Source organism: Amblyomma mixtum, chromosome 2, assembly GCF_055824585.1.
Source record: "Amblyomma mixtum isolate Tamu chromosome 2, ASM5582458v1, whole genome shotgun sequence".
NCBI lineage: Eukaryota > Metazoa > Arthropoda > Arachnida > Ixodida > Ixodidae > Amblyomma > Amblyomma mixtum.
The window spans coordinates 220,402,172-220,423,056 of NC_143013.1; the positions used below are offsets into that span (position 1 = coordinate 220,402,172).

At 44.5% G+C, this 20,885-nt stretch overlaps 1 protein-coding gene across 1 annotated transcript; it reads right to left on the minus strand.

The window, feature by feature from the left end:
* Nucleotides 1-3,149: 3,149 nt before the first annotated feature.
* LOC149362636 (uncharacterized) lies at nt 3,150-19,849 on the minus strand. The gene is made up of 4 exons (XM_089569779.1): nt 19,734-19,849; nt 15,934-16,004; nt 12,000-12,092; nt 3,150-3,653 (listed from the first exon to the last, which is right to left on the minus strand). Exons 1-4 carry the CDS (start codon nt 19,798-19,800, stop codon nt 3,168-3,170), a joined length of 717 nt encoding a protein of 238 aa, XP_089425905.1. The 5' UTR covers nt 19,801-19,849; the 3' UTR covers nt 3,150-3,167.
* Between the last annotated feature and the right edge of the window lie 1,036 nt (nt 19,850-20,885).

The window sequence follows — 20,885 nt, forward strand, 5'->3', positions numbered from 1 at the left end:
CTATCTCGGATTTAATAAATGTTATTGTGCAGTAAGTGGCCCTTTGAGGTACATTTCATTGCTTATTTTATGCTCCATATTCTTATTATGGCTACTTTTTTGCCAATTCCTTTTTGAAGGGTACTTTTTTTGTCGCAAAGAAAAGTGACCTCGTGTTTAGTTTTGTAATGCACATGCCAAATTACACCTTATTTTTTCTGAGTTAATCCTCCTTCCCCACAATTGTAATCCCACGTTGGCACCATCGGTATTGCGATAAACAAGTTGACCACTCAACACAGCCTTCATTGATTACTAGAGACAATTTGGCTCGATCAAAACCTCAGCGTTCATACAGACATTGTGTAACATGGGTGTAGAAGAGGCATATATAAAAGCTCTGAAAAATATTTATAACAGTTGCACAGCGACCATCGTCCTTCGCAAGGAAAGTAATAAAATACCAATAAGTAAGTGTTTCAGGAAGGAGGCACGTTATCTCCAGTGCTATTTACAACATGTATACAGGAAGTACTTAAAGAAGAGGAGTCGGAAGAGTTTGATGATAAAAGCTAATGGAGCACGCCTTAGCAACGTCCAATTTCCTTATGGCCTTACTACGTCGCCTTAATACGTAAACCAGGTGCCAAATATCAAGCCCAATCTAGGACCGGGTCTGGAAAACTGGAATGCTTAATATAAAAATAATATGGAGAAATCTAAAGCACTGTTCAGAAGTCTGGGAAGAAATTAGTGGTTTACGATAGGAAGCTAGGCGTTGGAATTGGTTAGCGAATAGTACACCTACTAGGGGCAGGTAGTGACTGCAGATCACGACCATGAGAATGATTGGTTTATTGGTTTACGTCCCAAAGCAACTCAGGCTATGAGGGACGCGGTAGTGAAGGGCTCCGGAAATTTCGACCACCTGGGGGTTCTTTAACGTGCACTGACATCGCACAGTACACGGGCCTCTAGAATTTCGCCTCCATCGAAATTCGGCCGCCGCGGCCGGGATCGAACCCGCGTCTTTCGGGTCAGCACCTGAGCGCCGTAACCACTGAGCCACCGCGGCGGTGCCATGAGAATGAAATAGGTAGGATAGTAACATTGGTGTGAAGTGCACTTCGCAACAGTTTGCAGGTGATAAACAGCAGTTTACCAGTATCGATCAAAAATAAAATTCGCCTTATTTATGTGACGTCAACTTTGCGGAGCACCTATAGGCAACCATGGCACGCAACAACATGGAAGTCGCATAGCGTCGCGCCCACCCGAGCGAGGTAATCGTGTTGACCGGCAAAGAAGAAAACGACTCCCGGCCCAAGTAATGGCGGAGGGGAATTTCTTCCGTGACCTTCGGCGCACCAATTAGCGAACTGGGTGCTACCCCATGCCCACCTCTCCCTCTGCTGTGTCATTTCGGTGGCGAGCAACCTTCAATTCGAGTATTTTAGAGATTTCAGTTTCGCATCTCATAAGACTATAGAGGCTGGCGGGGGACACGCTTGAACAGGGAGGAGCCTCCTGCCACCCGCCAAATCTGAGACTGAACGGCGCCTACAGTATATAACAGGCACAAAAGTGAAGGCTAAAGGAAAAGGTTGAACTTAAATTAAGGACAGTGCAGCGAGCTGCGGTAAGGAAAATTTGATGTGCCACTTTAAGATACATGAAGAGAGCAGAATGTTCTCGGAACAAACGCGATCAATTATATGTGAGTCGAAATAAAGAAGGAATGTGCATGTGCATAGCATGTAAAGCAAGAACGCGATGGCAACTCAATTGATTCCAAGAGAGGGCAAGTGTAGCAGGGGCGTCACAGAGTGAGGTGAGCAGATCAGATTACGAAGTTTTCTGGGACAAAATGGCTGCAGCTCGCAAAGGACAGGGTTAATTCGAGGAATATGGAATAAACCATTGTTCTGCTGTGGACGTTATTAGGCTGATGATGACCTTCGTATTCTGCAAGAAAAAGAAGTAAATTAATAAATTTCCGATGTTTTATATACTGTTTGTCGTAGTTACGTAAGCGTTCAGTAATAATTCTCGTACACGATACACGATGTAATGAGGCATTTGTTCTGGAGGGTTGCAGACAATTGCTCGAATTTTTGCTGCCAACAGGTCTGCAGTTATTGGCTCCTTAAGACCAAATTTCTCTAGCCAGACGTTAATGGGTTCCTCATTATTTACAGCAGCAATGCTCTCATATATCCTGCTTCATACCTACATACATGAACTACTTTGACAACCACTACTTCGGAATGCGGCAAAGTCTATTCGATCACGCAAGAAAATCGCAAGAAAACGCCTATTTTGTTGAAGTTGCTTGCTCTGCTTGTATTCGAAGTGCCAGATCATTCCTGGTAGTATCTGTGCAAGGCCTACATGATAATCAAAGGTGCAACAGTTTACGATCTATGGGGTTCGTTTTTGACTGAAGTGGTTTAATAAACCTGCATATCTATTCTTCAGAGCTCACTCTGAAAAGATAAACTTCAAAGAGTGCATCCTCCGCTCGGCTGTGGAAGCAGCGTTCAATGCTTCACTAAGGGAACCCTCAGAACGTTGGCGCTGCGCAAATGATCGCGCCAATTCATGGTAAAGCTGCCCTGCATCGCACTGCCCAAGGCTGTTTCCAGTTTTAGGCCGACGCGTCTTGATCATAATTGGCGGGCTATGATAAATCAGTTAGATTCCTAATACCAGGATTAACTTCCACACTGTTTTTTACAAGGCCGGATGGCAGTATCCAACCCATTCCTCACTAATGCGAGTCCTCTTCTTGAAGAACCGGGATGAAATCAACAAAAGGATACGGCCAGCCGCCAAAGGTCCTTGAAGCATGCAACATATTTAACAATTAATATGCGTCTTTACCAAAGGGCTCTCTCTCACTTTCTTTTGCACCTCCCATTATCACCAACGGCGTACTTTAGAAGTAACTATTTGGTTATCGTAATGGTGATGATTTCAGTTCAACTGCGCGAGGGCAACTCAGCCGGAGAGAAGAGTAGCTAACGTGTTTCTGGTTTGCACAAGATGACACACGGACCCTTTTTAACACATTCACTTCAGTGAACACGAGGGCCACGTCAGATGGAAGCTTGCTTTCAAGGTCAAATGTTTATTAACTGTACAGCGAATCCGCGAAATGCTGACGAAGGTGACCGCGTGGCTGGGTCTTACTCCTCTCCAGCATTTTCTTCGGCGCCATCGACTTCGGAGCCGCTTCCTTCCTGATCTCCAACACCGGCTGGTTTGGCTTCCTCCTCTTCGGCGGCTTTCTCCTCATCTCTGGAGCCAGTCGCCGCATCACTCTGCTCCTCTTCGCCCTTCTCCTCTTCGTCGGCTTTGGACTGTTCCTCGGTAGGTCCTTCGCTATCTTCACTGACACCTCCAATGCCTTCGTCAGCATTCTCGGTCTCTTCTGTTGTGGCGTCGTTGTCTGCCTCTTCCTTACCAGTTTGAGGCGTCTCCGTAGAAGGCTTTGCGGGCACATCAGTTTCTGCTTCTGGAGTGCTGCTCTCAGATTCCTTTAGTGGTTCCTCAGAGGCTGGTTCGGTTGTCGCAGCAGCAGTGGTGGTGGTGGTGGCCGCTTCGGTTGCTGGGGCTTCGGTTGCGGCAACACACTTGCCATCGACGCAAAATCCTTTCGTACTTCCGGGTACCTAAAGAGAGCGACGCATAGGCATTAATACAAAGAAAGAGTGTTTCTTTTCTTCTTACATAGAATCTGCAATTTAGCCGGCAGTATCTATATACTTGCAAAAATATAGCGCACCTCACGTTTAACCAGAAGTTTCATTAAAATAAAAGAGATTTAGATGTCATAGCTACATGATAAAGCATTCTATAACAGTACGCGAATGTAGTAACAGCGAAAGATGTATGCAAAACTTAAAATAGAAGCGGGTATCTAGAAAATACGTATAGCTGAAACCTATTCCTGAGACACAATGGAGATAAAGTTCAAAAAGAGCGTGCTAGCACAGCCTGTGTAACCATTAATTTACATTCACAATAAAGCTTAAAATTCCAGGGGTGCATTTAAGTCTGTTTAGGTGTAGTAGTACGAAAGCATTTCTCTTACTGCTGGCGATTATGTTGCTGCTTCTTCGTTTTTTTTGGCGTTTCTAAGTCGTGTTTTCGCTCTAGCTTGGTTTCTACCCCATCTGAAGACGAAGGTCGCGTTGCTAGAGCGTCTAGTAAGCGCGGCAAAGTGCTAAATAATTGGTTACTGAATTTACTTGATCAATTAATTAATCCAGTGCCTAAGAAATTCACAGTGTGTAAATTACGATAAACGTGGGAAATAATTTGCTAATTAAACATATTAATAATTCAATCAGAAAATGATTGCCTAATTAACTATTCATTTGTGGAGATTTCGTTTCATGCATTTGAAATAAATGCTTTATTCAGTGAAATCTATAATTAATTCATCCGTCAATTCCATTGAATTACCGATTAATTCGAATTTGTGAAGTACTTGGCCAATTCAACTATATAATTAGTTCGTCAAGTTAATTACTTGCTCATTAAATTATTTCCATGACTTGATTGTTCATTCATGCTAATTACATAATTATTTAATCAACTATTCTGTTACCCATAGAATGGATGATTGACAGTTCGTGCGGACCCGCACTGATGACAAGCTCTGCTGACAGGCTCTGTAAACGCCAGCCATCATACAAATGCTTTCGCATTTAAAAAGGCTACATCTGTGTCGGAAAACATTTGTGTCATAATAAGGTCATTGCACTTTTCTCCTGGCACATTGCGTGTAACTTCTCACACCGGTTACTTCGAAATGCTTTTTATACGTCATCAGAGAACAAAATATAGTAAAAGTTTTTATCTCGAAAGCAATACTACTCGCACTTTCAAGCCTTCGCGTGACCCGGCCGCAGTTACGTTTCACCTTTAGCGGAGTGAATATGGGCGACCAACTCACTCCTTCAGACAGCGCGGCTGCAGTTACGCTGCGCCGCGCACCTGTGGCGCTACTGCCGCTGTGACGTCATACCAGCTGTAGATTACGGGCGACCAACTCGCTCCTTCAGAGAGCCCGGCTGCAGTTACGGTGTGTGTTTGCCGCGCTGCGCACCTGTGGCGCTACTGCCGCTGTGACGTCATACCAGCTGTAGATTACGGGCGACCAACTCGCTCCTTCAGAGAGCCCGGCTGCAGTTACGGTGTGTGTTTGCCGCGCCGCGCACCTGTGGCGCTACTGCCGCTGTGACGTCATACCAGCTGTAGATTACGGGCGACCAACTCGCTCCTTCAGAGAGCCCGGCTGCAGTTACGGTGTGTGTTTGCCGCGCTGCGCACCTGTGGCGCTACTGCCGCTGTGACGTCATAGCAGCTGTAGATTATGTTTTCTTTCTCTCAGTCGCAACAACATCAAAAACAAAATATAAAAAAAAATTACCGAAGACGCTTTGAGTTGTCGCGCAGCGGCGGCCGTTAGCCACGCGTAACCTGTAGACGCGGCGCACTGCGTCCTTTCAGTTGGAGGCGCTGCGCTTTTGCTTTCGCAACCTACCAGGCTTAACCAAAGCTAAGCCCCTGCCAATTTTTTCTTTATTCGACCTCTGCTAATTCAGAAAAGTTTATAATTCGGGCTCCCCATCCAGTCCCGTCAAATGTATGAAAACTCGTTAATTCAAAGAAAGTCAGCCGCGTTTCAGTTATTTCAGACAGATGATGGAGCACACATGCGCACAGGATGCCGAAGAGGGGGCGATAACGGAGAGTGAGTGAATTTGAAGCCTGGTCATTATAGGACGTCTGGTGCTGGAGTCCATCAGAAATCTTAAGGCGCCGTGCTTTTCACGATGATCATCAGTCGGTGCAGTAGAATAGGATGTTTATATTTTTTGCACGCTTCGCTCTGTCATTTTCATTCTTCATTTCTGTTGCATGCTCGTCATAAATCCCGCTGTCAGCGCTTTTCGTGTTATCCTATAACCTGTATCGTCTACCTGTATCGTCGACCTGTCGAGGTCGTGTGCGCGTACTTATGGTGGGCATTTTTTTTTTGTCCACCGGGCTGTCTACGCCCTGAATTTCAAAAGGGAGAAATTTCTCGGTTCACGGATGGCGTGAGGCCACTGTACCGCTTAACAGAGCTGCGAAAAATATGTATCGCCAGTGAAATTTCTAGTACAATTCCCTCAACGATTACAGTTTTGTTTTTAATAAATAAAGCATGCTAATATGGGACACCTCCCTTTTTTTTTCGCTCTTTCCGATAGTTGGACGCTCGGTTAATTCGGTAATTTACTGCTGCAGTGAAGGAGCATAGGAAACGGTTCATAAAAGGAATTACTCTAAAAATAGAAGTCAGGTCGGACGAATCCATTACACGAAAGCTTCGTGCTATCGAAGAAGGACCTCATCTCACGATAAAAAAAAACTACTCATAAGTGCTCTCTTAATAGAAGACGATTTGTTCCGTAAGTGCATATCGATCGAAGGTTTTGAAGAGCGGGAGCTTATGCGATGTTTCGAGGCTTGGCGCACTTTTTCTATTGAGAAGTTAACAATTACATGCTTTCAGCTCTCATTCTCTTCAAACTCTGGCAAAGTGCACCGAAACAGTGAAAGCTCCCGTCGAAACTGAAAGCAAAACTTACCGAAATTTTTAGGTTGGATGGTATGAATTAAAAGAAAAAAAAAAGCCTTCACAACCCTGCGAATCTTCCGCAATTGAGACAAGCGCCGGCGCAAATAAGAGCAGCTTTAGCTTCCGTACAGCTCTGTACGCTGCATAGACGCCACAACTTTTTTTTTTTCTTCAACGTGGTATTTATTACAGTGATGTAATCTAGTGCTATTGGTATGATGTAATTCGCATATATAGCACTTGCTAGCGATAGAATTGTCGCCGTAGCGGTCATTTTTTTTATCCACTTGTTCGCGCTTGGCGGGAAATAAGCGCTGACCAATCGTTAAACACAAACAAAAACAAAAAGAGATGTTTCGGCTCCGCTACGGGAGCCTTGTTCACAGCTTGTAGCTGAGCCGAAACGTCTGTGTTTTTGTTTGTGTTTAACAATTGGTCGGCGCTTGTTATTTCCCGCCATGAATTTTCCCGACCAGACGGGTTTCCGTCCAACCGTGGATTTCATTGTTCGCGCTTGTAAGCGCTCAGTGGCAGCAAGTAGCGCCACAGTCCAGACCGTCCAATGGACGCGGACAAGTAAAGAGGGAGACTCGCCTTCATCGCCAAGGGCCACTCAATCTGACAGCACATGGAAGTGAAAAGGAGCCAAGTTTGCCGAATATGGCGCCCAGGCTAAATAAGAGCAGGTGAGGGCTAAAGCGAAAGGCATTGAACACAGTGGCCAGCAAAGAAAGGAAAGGGCTGAACGCGATGGCACTAAAGCATCAAATGCGGCCAGGGACGGTGGGTGTTCAGTACAAGAAGCAGGTGAGGGCTGTTGCCTTTCAAGATGCAAAAGAGGCCAAGAATTAGCGGGCAAAGGCTGCGACATGTCCAGCAGCGAAGGGCATCGGCCAATGCCACAGTGCAGATACCACTGCCTATCAGCCGTCGCGAATGTGCTGTTTTTCCAACGATGCATGGTATGATTACGCCTACTCTCGACGACGAGATGATTGCAGATTCATTGCACGAGGAATCCACGTCACCGGTTTTGGTACTGCGGCCTGGTGACAAGGAAGAAAAAGAATGTCCGCATAGTACGGCTTCGTTTTCAGTTTTTGACGCAAACGAACGCACCGCCTTGATAATTATTTTATTGTGCTTATTATTTTGCAAGAATTTAATTTGCATACTATTTCAAATAAGCGTAGACAGCCTTTTGAAGCCTGTTAAAAGTGCCTCAGTAGATTTAAGAAAAACTTCGACAGAAGTCTGTCTGGTTGGTATCCACTAATAAAGAAGCAAAACGAACATCAAGTAAGGTATTGGGAAAGCGTCTTCAGAATGCAGAATGTTCCAGGTATGGGGGGGCTAATAAAATAAAACTCGGATATAAACGACTATGTCGAGCCCGCTTCAAAGCAAGCAGTTTTATTCAAATTATACTCTTATTTGCTAATACAGGTGAATGGTGCGCCCCTGACTATTTTACACTTATTGGCCACTTTGCTACAAACAAAGAGGGACTGTACCACCGCGCTTGCGCGCACACGCGCAAAAAGCATATACAGAGGCAATTCATTTAAGTATTATTGGTCGGTAACCGCCTACTCTGCTCGCGATGAACACCATCAGCACATGCGTTTTAAAGAGTGCAACCATTGCTTAAAAGTAAGTGAAACCATTACATGCGTAAGATCTAATGCCAAAGCGCAAGATTCCACAAGGCCAATTTAAGAGCTCGCCTGCTGGACGTCATTGCAGAGCTTGTAAAGTTTACAACGAAGAGTGTAGCGGACAATATCTCTAATGACCCTTCTGAGGCAGGGATATTCTTTTACGCTAGCGCGAAGATAAGACAAGCTGTGGCGGGAGATTACCGCTGACTGAGATTGCAAGGAGCGTGAAGTAGAGCATCCTGTGCTGCGTTTTCTTCAGAGGCCCAAAAGACACGCCGCCATCGCGCTAACAGATTCTCTTTGGCTATTTTTTTGTCTTGCTTTAAGGATTTCAACGCAGTTCGGTCTTGCATTCATTGGCCTGCACCAAGCCGGCAACCCTTGTCCGCCGCCAGTTATCAGCACTAATTGAGCGCCATAAAATAAGAAGCCGAGGAGCATCCGTGATAGAGAGCCCTAACTGTTGATAAGACCTGCGCTAATGAGTGCAATCTTCCCGAAAAATAAGGTAGATTCACAGGGAAAAAGTGCCGCACAAGCTAGCCGACGGAGTAGCGTAGCGTTAGGTAGGCAAGGGTAAATTTGCTGTGCAGAGCGGTTTAGACATACATTTAAATTTGAGTACTGTTGCCAGAGCACTGCGTTGGTACTGGCAAATTTAGTTCAAATGTGAATATTCTTAACAAGAAAAGAGCTCTTAAAATAGTTCAAGTGGGAACGGTCCTTTTCTAAATTAAACATAAAATATTTTAGAACTTGTGATCTTTGAAATTCCAAATACTAACATTCATCATGACATTTCGGAGATATTATAATGAAAACTAAGCACCCCTGATTCCATCTCTAACAGTGCTAATTGTATCCGTAGGCGGATTTGTCTTGGCTCTTTCGCGGTACGAGAACCCATTCAGTAGCATAACAGAGCATTGCTGACAAGAAAACGGGTCATTGAAGACATCGCCACAAAGCCGCTTTGGATCCACGCAATAACACTTTCTAAATCACCTAGCAGCTCGCGAACTTTTGTTTCTAAGAAACGTGAGGAGCCTTCTACCTGCAGGTGAAACAGTAAGCACACTCCAGGAAGCATAGGATACGTTTTATCGTTGTGGTGCGGAATCAACACATGGAAATCGGTTCCGCCATGTCAGTGCAGCCTCGGAAAGAAATCCTTGCCTACTTGGTGTGAAATTGTCGTTTAAGTGTATATTGCTTTGACTGCATTTAAAAGATGCAAGACAAGCAAAACCTGTTCAAGCGCTAACGAGCGCCAGCACAAAGGGCTTCACTAAAGCCACACCTGTCTAGACGTTCGGGTAACGTGTTATTTGTTTCCCGATTTTTTTTATTTTTAATGTGTTCGCTTTAAAACTAGGTTCATGTGGTATTCCGTAGGCTTCGAGGCGGGAGTAAAAGTGACGGCACAGCAAAAGCGCCCCCGCTGCCAAAAGTTTATGACACCGAATGTTAGCGGAAAAACCGATTTTCATATTCTAATAGATACATACTTAGTAGATAATGCTGCTGCTTGAAATATATATCTGGTACCTAATTTTAGGAATGCAGAATACATAGTGCACCATGCAGTCTCAACATTGAGCCCTGGATGCAAACAATTCTTCACCGACGCTTCTTCCGATCTCATTGGGCGTACATCTGTGACCGCATTTCTCACCTCGCGGCACAGGTGGCGACCACCAGCAAGCTATGCAGTACGTTAATCTGCTCAGTTTCCAGCAGTGTGGCGCCATTTTAATAGCGGAGCCAGAAAAATGATTCAGAGGTCCATGTGATGGTGTCAGTGTAAACGACTAGCGATCACAATATCCCAAAATGTGTTCACAAATTCTCTCCTGGTCCTGGCGGCCGCAGTCTATGGGAGGTAAACTTTCATAATTGCCGTGTGTTGAAACTTCCTACTGGTCAAAAAACCCCCAAGTGACCAGATTTATCACGGAAGTCTTCGCTGAAACATGCCTCATAGGCCAGACCGTTGGCTTGGTTAGTAAACACCAATCACTGCCAGTTCCCTAGGGTAGTGCATGTTAAGACATACTGTGTCACCTAAAACAACGAATCAACCTCCATCTGAGCAGCCACATATGCGATCGCTTCAAGCAGTGATGCTAGCTAAATTGAAAACTCGGTTTGGAATCAAGAGCCCACACACATTCGAAAGCACCATCTTTCGAGGATCATGCGCGGCGTGCTGATGACTGACTTAGAGTTACTGACGGAGAAGTCATAAATGGTACACGAGCGCCATATCAAAAACTGAACAGACAGCAACACGAAGCATATCTAAGTTTTGCTTACTTTTTTTTACTCTTAAGTGGCAGCAGCAGCCGGGTGTCGCCATGCCTCGCCCAGGTTGTTTATTCTTAACGCAAAACCTCAGTGCCACGTCTTACTCGATTGATCCAATCTTGGTGGACGTCGTGAGTAAAATTCTCGACAGTTTCATTCTCGAACTCGTCAGTTATAGTACCAAAGAATCAAAATTGTTCAGTCTGATAAAACTGAAGCCTAAAAATTATCCGCGTGCTGTATCACCTCCTCAAACACTTCATCATGCGGGTTCAGATTCAATACTAACACTCAAGGGTATTTTTGTACTTTATAAATGTCTGCATCTGTCGACATAGTTGACTTTTCATCGATTTCAACTTCTCGTAGTAGAATTGGTCATCTGCGGCTTCTGAATCTTGATGTTAGGAGTAAAACTTATCAGTAATTTTTTTCTTTGTTTCTATGCGCTGTGTGTTCTGGTTTTATTATGTGCATTAGCATCCTTATACCAATTCTTGTCTTTTAGATTTTTATCGTGCCAAGCTGGGAGTCCCCACCTACAGGTTTGCTCAGCTATGAACCTGTTTTAAACACGCAATTAAAATGTCAAACTAACTATAATTGAAATACAACATGTACCTTTCGAGACAAGAGCGCAAAATACGTAGATATTGGCTTAATTCGTATTTAAACGATGGGTGCTTAAAGAAAAAGCACCATCACAAGGGTAAAACATTGTGAGCAGCGGACGAAAGTGCTCTCCCTGTGGCTTTAGCTGATAATCCACCATTTTACTGGCTTCGTGTTTTTTGCGTTAAAGTAACCAACACAACATTTTCGGGAATTAAATTGACTGCAGTGCTTCAGCACACAACGCCATAAAAAAGCGTGCATGTCCGCTGGTGCCTCGAGCATTAAGTACACTAACAGAAAGACTGTTCGATACTCGCAGGACAAGGAGTAGTCACAGAAACGACGCAATTATAACAGACAAGGTTTTCTAATGCGTTAAATGGCAACCTATTTTTCCACTTTTTGACGCAAGGGGCTCCAGCGGCTATAATTCGCTAAAAGCAATACACCATAATAGGGAGGGTGCAATTTTAACGTCAGTAGACGCGCAGATCTATACAACTTAGTCAAAGCGTAAAATGACGCCTGTGAATAACTTAAGACCACGTCAAGGATATACGGGCAATAGACTTCAAAAACGCTAGGAGCGCAGAGCTTCTTGCGCTTGGGCAGCATCAGAGCCCGCTCCTTCGCTATCCTTAGTAGCTGCCGTTTTTCGCGCTGTGCTACAATTGTCTGTATTTTGTAACCTTGTTGCTGGGTTCAACCATTTTAGGTTGAACATATCAGGCACATCACGCGGCTGCCTTAGGGGTGATCGCTCAAAGAACGATAAGGGTGATTTCTTTTGTATGTATTACCTCGCAAGGTGTTCCGTCGTCTTCTTTTTCAAAAGAAATTGGCATCCCCGAGCACAGGTAAACGCATGGCTGGAAAAGTAGCTTCCAGTACAACTGAAAAGAAAAAAAAAGCAGAAATATTTAAAGACTACACATCACAAAACCTGCATATAGTGCTCTTAAAAAATTTTGTCAAACATTTTGTCACTGCACTATAAAAAATTCTGGTGGTCGAAGTTTCCGGAGCCCTTCCCTACGGTGTCCCTCGTAGCTATTGAGTTGTTTTGGGACGTTAACCCAACTTAAAACCATAAAAATTGTCCCTATGAACCACATTCAATTCTATTCATATTGTGCTTCAAGCCGACATATTTGGTGATTATGAAAAAGTTCGACGATATCAGCTTCTGCGTGCTTGGGATGAGTCAGAGTATAAAAGTGCATCGCCGAATTTTTTTTAAGACGAAAAAAATAACACTGGGTTCTCCGCTATAGTAGCAAAATGTGATGCGGTTATTCAAAACTTGCCTCTCAATCGACACCTTGTCAAACTGTCAGGGTCAGTATGGCACATGCTGGTAAATTTTATCTTCTCGCCCCTCTTATTCCTGACAGCCATGCTAAAATGTCTTGCTCTGTTACAGCATTATTATGTGCATTAGTTGAAAATGAGTGGCCAACTGCTCAGTTTCTTTAGAACGATGTAACAGTTTCGTTCCTTTCCAAGGCATGCGTCTTCATCAGTTGAAAGGAACGAAACTGCTGATACTGAATGTGTTCTCCCTTGACTTCTTGCAGCCATTGACTACACGCTTCTCGAAAGCCTGAACTGAATACTAAGAAAAAATAAAATGCGAGCCTTTTCAACAATCCCTTAGCATCAGCAGTGTTGTCGAACTTTCAAGTAAGCAGACAGCAATATATGCCATTAAACTAGTGAGCGGAGCTATTTAGGCTTTTTCCATTCGCACTTATAAACTCAGCGGCACATCTGCTGAAAAATAAGTGTGCTCACTCGCATGCGCAAGGCTTGGGAAAGCATGGAAACAGTCGCCCATAAAGCTCTTTAAGGTACTCTGTCGAGAAACGTCCCTCCGGATTCTAAGAGGCTCTTCAGAGAAACGGTGCTCGGCCATTTCAGAAGCCTGTGGAGTTCATCCAACAAGCCTTGTGTGACCAAGGGACTAAAAAGGTCCCAGACCACATTACTACACCGCGTTCGACGAGCTCTGCTTGTACCCCTGCGTTGATGTATAAGACGGGCTTGTCATCGTCTCCATTAGGTTCCACGTGTGGTGTCCGCGGTAATTTCGATCATTATCCTATGTGCTTTCTAGTGTACAACGCGGAAAGGTGTGTGTTGGTCGCTTCCCTGAAGAATACAGGAGCCCCTCATAGTTCCCTTCAGGACATTGTTCTACCTGCGCGGAAAACTAATGTAGAAAGGAGGCTTCACGCCTTCTCTTATAGTTTCTCCAAGACTCGGGTTTGTACTCCAGATGGTGACAACAGGAGTTGACTATTGCCTGTTATAGGTGATTGTGTTTAGAGCTATGTAGATCAGTCAGGTCTCAGGTATGTGCCTGATTTGTGGACCTTATTTAGCATTTAAGCGCTGCTACGGTGGAGCAATTGCAACCTCTTAGCACGGCTCGCGCGTTTTTTTTTATTTGCAAAGCACTGCGGACACTGAGTCCAAGCAGGGTGCGTGAACGAGTAATTCAAACCACAAAAAACACAAAACTTCAAAAAAAAAACAATATAGCAATAGTTGGTTAAAACTCATGGGACATTGCTTTAATTAGCTGATTCCAATATGTTATTGTGCGTGGAAAGACCGAGAACTTGGGTCCGTTTTAGTGATTATGTGGGTTAGCGAACTGGGATGGTGTTGACGAGCTTGTCTGGTTGGTGCCGGCGTTAAGTATGACGAGGGATGCAGCCAAGTTTGTTACGTAATAACAGAGAAATAAATTCTAACCTAAGTCTGCTTCTCCGACGTTCCAGTGCTTCAATTTTATTAATCTCCATTAAAGTGGTTGGGGCGTCAGTCCCTGCATATTTATTAAAAATAAACCTGACAGCTCTTCTCTGTATTCTTTCCAGATTTTTTACGTTAGATTTAGTATACGGGTCCCACACTATGCATGCATATTCTGCTAAGGACCAGAACCCGCTCATCATCAATACGTTAACATCCTCAATATATAGGCTGGCGCGACGGCTGCCTGGAGAGGTTTTTTGCATGGGCTCACGGGTACCCAGCACCTCCACCAGACTGTAGCGTACTTGTTGACGGAGGGGGCTTTAATACCAGGCACGAAAACAGACAAAGCCAGGCAAGCTGGGGCAGCAAAGGTGACAGATTCCTCACGGCGCGAGCCCTACTTCGTCGTCGTCAGCTATGCTCCACCTGGCAATACTAGGTGACAATATGTTTGGTGCTCGAGGAATCTGTAAACCTCAAAACGCCATTATCTTGCACTCGTTTTAGGTGAGCTGAGTAACGACATAAGAATAAAAGAAACCCAGTGACGTAAGCTGAAATCGAGCTCAACTAACTTTCACCTTACTTGAGATTCCGCCATTTACCTGTAAACAATGTCGCCATCCCATCAAACCAGCAAACCAGCGCTCAAGGAGGTTTTCATAGATAAACCTCGTTTAGAGGCTCACTCTTAGTAGTTTTATGTATAATTCTGCCAATTATCACGGAAGGGCTGTCGCAGTGTGTAGAAGGCATTTCCTTTCAAGTAGATGCGACATACAGTCACTAGAGCATTTCATACTGGTAAAACTATTTACTATATCTAAGGAAACGTGAATTCAAGCATCGCTCTTTTCACATGAGTGTTAAATATCACTATTTGTAAAACATATGCAAGAAGCACAAGGGGCCGGAAACGAACTGACCAAATGCCACTGCTCACATCACTGTTCGATCAACATGCAGCGGCTAGTTCCTGCGGCTGATGCACAGCACATCCGTGTGTGAGTCACTAGATATTCTGGAAACAGGAAAGCTATCATAGCCCTCTTTACAAAATGGATGTATCATCATCATGATGACACAGCAAGGATAGTAGAAGGCGAGCTGCTCCAAGAAATCACCAGTTAAAGACCTTCAGAACGTATTCTCTTGACGCAAGACTTACTGTCTTCGGAAGTCCCACGTTCTCCTCACAACATTGCACTTTTGTTCCACCCCATTCTTCCTCCCCACTTAATGGGACACTGGAGAGAACTCCACCCAATTTTTGATCTGAAGGCTATATCTGGCCACGTTACCGTTTGTTCGGCAGCAAAAGGGGCATTTAATGCTGACAAAATCAGATTTAGAAATGGCGTGTTTATTGTTTTTTTTTATGCCACTCGGTTCAAACTGTGACGGCAAGACCTAAAGACTCCGTGATCAACGATAGAAATTAAATAGTGGTATAGCCTAGCGTCAGAAATCCCCGTAGGAGTAACTGCTGTGACGATATTGCAGGTTTCTTGCAAAAACGGCTGCTGGAGGCGATACGTGCATTTCATTTCCTGGCCTACTGTAGCTTGTGAAAGCTGCATTTTCAGTTAAAGTAGCCTCTTGGTAGTTGGAACACGGCAGTCTGTCAATACAAGCCAATCTAACTGGCCCTCAGTGTCTCTTCGACGACTGAGAAAAGCACATCCTCCCGCCGACGTGGCGTCACGCATGCCGCATGCATTGTACGAGCCTGTGGAGAGTTTCAACGCCATGATCCCTGCAACATGAGGGTGGACCCACGGACGCTTACTATAGATGATGCATGGTCCTGCACTCCTCCCCTCCGTTCTCTAGCAGACACCCTCAATGGGACAATAACTGTCACTCCTAGCTGTCTTCGTAATCTCCTCTCTGCCAAAGCACAAGTTTCCCGGCGGATAGAGGACATAAGTAACGATTGCACCGAAATACAGCACATTGGATACTTACAAATCCAGCAACGGGGGAACGCGGACACTTCGGGGGAACGGCAGCAGCAGACGACGGGTCAGCCGGAAGGCCTGCGGAAAAAAAAAATACATCTTTGGTGACGCCGTGAAACTGCGATCTGAAAATATTTCCTGGAGGAGCGTAAAAAGCAGCGCGCATGAGTGACGCCTTGCTTAACGACTGCATAAGGTATGCAGATATAAAGCTCTGGTCATGCACACGGATCCAGCATAAAGGCAATAGGTGCGAGAAAAAAATCTCAAGATGTAGCCTTGATCCAACTTCAACCTCCGTAAAGGACAAATTGCCCACATGGCGTCCTCAGCCGCTGTGACAAATTTAGATCATTTCACCTGCAAATGAAGTGAAGACCACAAAACGAAACTACACAGCGCAAGCTAACCGCCAGAAATTTATCCTCATCATACTTAATATACTATCTTAATAGACTTAATATACACTCTTCCTTATATGAAGGAAGACAGACGAATGCGAATTGGCACCCGTTTATGCAACACGTTGAATATACAGAGATCTGCACAGCTATGATATGCGCACCAAAGCACAGGCGTTTCGGTGGCTCTTGGTGCCTAAAGGGGCGACGCGGGGATCAAGTCGCGAAAATATAAAAAACAATCGTAGTTTAGAGAACACCAGCTCTTAATCTGAAAGGGCTTTGTAACTATCCCGAAAGATTTTTCCCGAAAAAAGCAAGAAGTGACTTCAAGAATGATATTGCCGACCATAGGTAGCAAGGAAATGGTAGCAAGGAAATGGCTGAACTCTCGTAAAAATACCAGTTCTTTCAGAAGTGTTTTTGATAGGACTGCCCTGTACGCAGAAAGCTTAGCATGACAGAGGCTTCATAGATTTTTATGCGGTTTCTTGCGTGCATTGTGTTCCTTGAATTTATATATTATCTCAATTTTTTCACACCGCCACTAATTTGGCATGAGATTTATGAGTGAATTATGCAAGCGGGAATATAACATTCTGTGTAGGGAAAACTCAGGCTGCTAAATATATTTGTAGAATGTCACTGCATCAACCCTTCCTTTGGACAAAACGTAAAGGGTGACTGGAGGTTCCTACCATGCTTTGATGTCACACCAGGCTTTCTGGAAGTTAGGTGTAGCAAAGGAGTGTATAAAAATTATAATTCAAAACTGCTCAGATATTTCATTCAATTTTTTACTTCGGCATTCAGTAGACTGCCCAATAAGCACGCTAAATTTCATTTTCCTGAAGCAAAAATTACAAATACACCTTTCAATTGCGTTACTTACGGCTCGTGGGCACATTTGCACTCGTTAAAAAATGAATGCGGACTCGTTTATCTGAGTATTGCGCCCATTGCAGATGGTGTGAGCTTCGGTTGCATGAGATAAAAATTACGGGCAGAAGCTGTGACGCAAAGGCAGGAGCTGTTGAAAGCCTTTCATGCAAAACAAGAGGTAATGTGTGTGTGTGAGCGATACGTCTGTGGCGCTCTTTAAGGCTTAAAATTGCATCTTGAATGGCTTGCTTGGTCGTTTACTGGGGTTTAACGTCCCAAAGCGACTCGGGCTATGAGAGACGCCGTAGTTAAGTGCTCCGAAAATTTCTACCACCTAGGGTTCTTTAACGTGCACTGACATCGCACAGCACACGGGCCTCTAGAATATCGCCTCTATCGAAATTCGGCTGCCGCGGCCGGGATCGAACCCGCATCTTTCGGGCCAGCAGCCGAGCGCCATAACCGCTGAGCCACCGCGGCGGGCAGAATGGCTTGCTTGAGTAGGTGTTGTTTACAGCGTTGTTTACGTTGTTTTCTAGCGTAAAATACAAGCCTTTTTTTTGCAAGGCAGTGCTAAATATCCTATAAAGTGCGATGAAAATAGCAACATTAAAATGCCGCGACTTATCAAGTAACCACGCGAAGGATCGTAGAAATCGGGGAAGTAAGTGCTATTTCGTTAGTGCACTTTACGCTTGAAAATACTAGAACGTAATGTTACGACTGGTATGGCAAGCAATGACTGCAGAAAAATGGCGTGCGACGTGCTACTCAGACAGTTTTTCGCGAAATGTTAGCTGTTTTTAAGCGACGGCATTCGCTATGTGGCTTAAAAGACTGAGCTAATCTGCGAAATGAAGGACGCGAAATTCACCTGAAACAAAGAAATTTCTAGGCGCAGCCCCCTGACAGAAAAAGTTGATAGTTTGCTTGGAACACTGTTGCGTACTAAATGAGTCAGATGATTAAATCTCTCGTGCGGACGTTGATATGATGGCGAAGTCGAATTCGTCCTTGTCAAGGCTTAAAAAATGTAAGTCACACAAAATAAACAATATGTTTTGCGAATTGAAATTTGACTCATCACCAGAAATTGCCGACATGACAGATAAGCAGCACTTCATTCGAGCACCCAGAGCGCCTAAGGTTTTCCACATATTTCTTCAGGGGGTCCCACTGTTTGAAGACAGGCCATGGAATATTGCATAATTATTCTGCCAGAAAACAATCTTTCTGGCCTTGTAACAATGTGGGTTACTAGCATAGAACCAGATCCACTATTTACTATTAAGAAACACAGAAGGCCTGATTTTTCCCTCCACTAGAAGCGTTTCAGGCGCACGTAAAGGAACTAAATATTACAGAGTTTTAGTATAGCGTTAGCGTGATAACGGACCTAAGGGAAATTACGTTAGCGTGCCGCGAGCAGCTTATCCCCACAGACAGTTTTAGTATACCGTTCTGAAAACGTTAAACGCCACCTGCTTTACATGGATGCGAACGGTCCTTCTAAAATGGTCGACACTGCCGCTAACTTGCCAAAATATAATATTTCACAGTTTCTTAAACGAATTCTTACTGTAGTGCTCATTTTTCGTCAGCAAAATGAGCCCGAAATTTAAATAAAATGAAAAAACAAACGTAAAGCAGTGGCGCCATCTAGTCAAGGCAATGTTAACTACAAGCCGTTCGAGCTAGAATATTGTCAATCACATGACGTCTACTGTCAAAAACTATTATAAATTTAATATAAACTCGCTTTACGTCATTTATAAAACACCGCGAAAAAGCTCCAGATCTATTTTTGCTTCGTTCCGGACGTTTGTGATAGGTTTCGGCTGCGTTTCGGGTAGTTGCAGACGGTAGCAGTGCAGCTGGAGGTCCCATTAGGCTTGCGCGCTCCAGAATCGAGAGCGTAGCTCTAAAACTGGGCTGAATGGCCGCTTTTACTTTATCGTCGAAGCCAGGTAAGTCATAGCGAACAGCAACTACACCAGTAGTTGCCGGTAAACATGCCGACCGGAGTAGCAAGGACTGCTGAATCGGCTGAAGCGGGCGGCTCTCGCTTGGAAGGACGCCGCCATGTTTTTACGCTAAGGGCGCAAAAGCCGCAACAGCCCGCCATACTAATACTCTCTAAATTAACTCTGCTACAAGTCACAGTGTTTCTCAGTATAATGACAGTAAAAAGCTAAAGAAAGCTTCAGAGAATGTTTGCTACACTCGAATCAGTGCGAAAGCACGTATTTCTGTTACGTAGAAGACGATGATGAGCGGGAACTGCCGCGGGACGGAGCACTCGCGCTAGGCTAGCCGCAAACTGACAACGCGGTAAAGGGCGATTTTGCTCAGGACTGGTACCTATCGGATTAGTTACACACTGAAATGATACTGCCGTGCTGCGGCAGGGCTCCAGTCTACGGAAGTTGCCCGCTAACAAAATACCGTATGTGTTCGGCGTAGGCTCAGTGTACAGATTACGGGCCTTTCTTCGCCAAATTCCTGGAACAAAACATCGACTTACCGGCTGCTCGTGCTACCTTGCCTAGGCAAACAGCCCCGACGCACAGGAAAAAGACGTTCACTCTCATCTTTCTTGCCCACTTCAGGAAAGGCTTCTGACGCTGATAAAACAATGTCTGAATATCTCGGCTTCTGTTGCGTGCACTGAGTAAGGGTTTATATAAGCGCTCGCAGCGCCGAACCTATATTTCGCAATCGCTTTCGTCACATCTTGGGCCTCCGGGTTTTACAGTGCTCTTTACAACATTTTATGGTGGTGCGTACGAATTCGAGAGCCAGCAATCAAAAGCCCGTGCTTCGTTCCAAGAAACGCCACGCGTTTTTCTTTATTTAGTTTCTTTTCGCTGCTAAGATAAAGGGAAAAAATGTCTACGCAAAGTGAGTAGCATCTGGAAAGGTAAAAAAAAAAGTAAGTGAAACAATCGGGCATGCTATCAGCCTGACTCAGCCGAGCTGTGACATTGGGAACAGTGCCACTTTTCAAGTGGGGCTATAGTAGGTGCGATAAAGACTTGGCGAGTGGGTAGTCCGAGGAAGCAGCGAAGAATCTTTGGCGAGTTGATTACGTAACGTACACTTGTACACTGTGTATAGAGTTTGTGTCGTTTTTTAAAAAGTGCCATAAGCATCCAACAGATTCAACTTAAGGAACTCCTCTCAGGGCCCTTTTTTTTTAATCCGACATTACTACTTCACGGGGCCAAACCCAACCAAGAATTTTGTGGCCTCCCTGACCTTTAGAGTCCAGTAATAAAATAAACATTTCCGCGACTACGTTTCGAACACGCGGTTTCAGCTTCGACATGGGGAACCAGCGCTCGAAAAAAAGGCGCCATAATAAGGCCTTCCGCGCTAGCATCTCACGGACTACACAAGGTCAATTGAAATAGGTCGCGAAGCCGGAGCTCGAATGCGGTCCAGAACCAAATGCTAGCGACATCAAATTACTGGAACGAAAGCGCCAAAATGAAATGAGTGGACAGACACGACTAGAAGAGGAAAATAATTAGGACATATTTTGTGTTTCAAAAGTATTCAAAAACAATTGCAGTGATTCTTTTTTAAAATGTTTTAGTTGTGTGCATTTTATTAGAAAGTATAGCGCTTGTTTTGTAAAAATTTTTATGACAGCGTTCGCTCAGAGCAGCGGCAA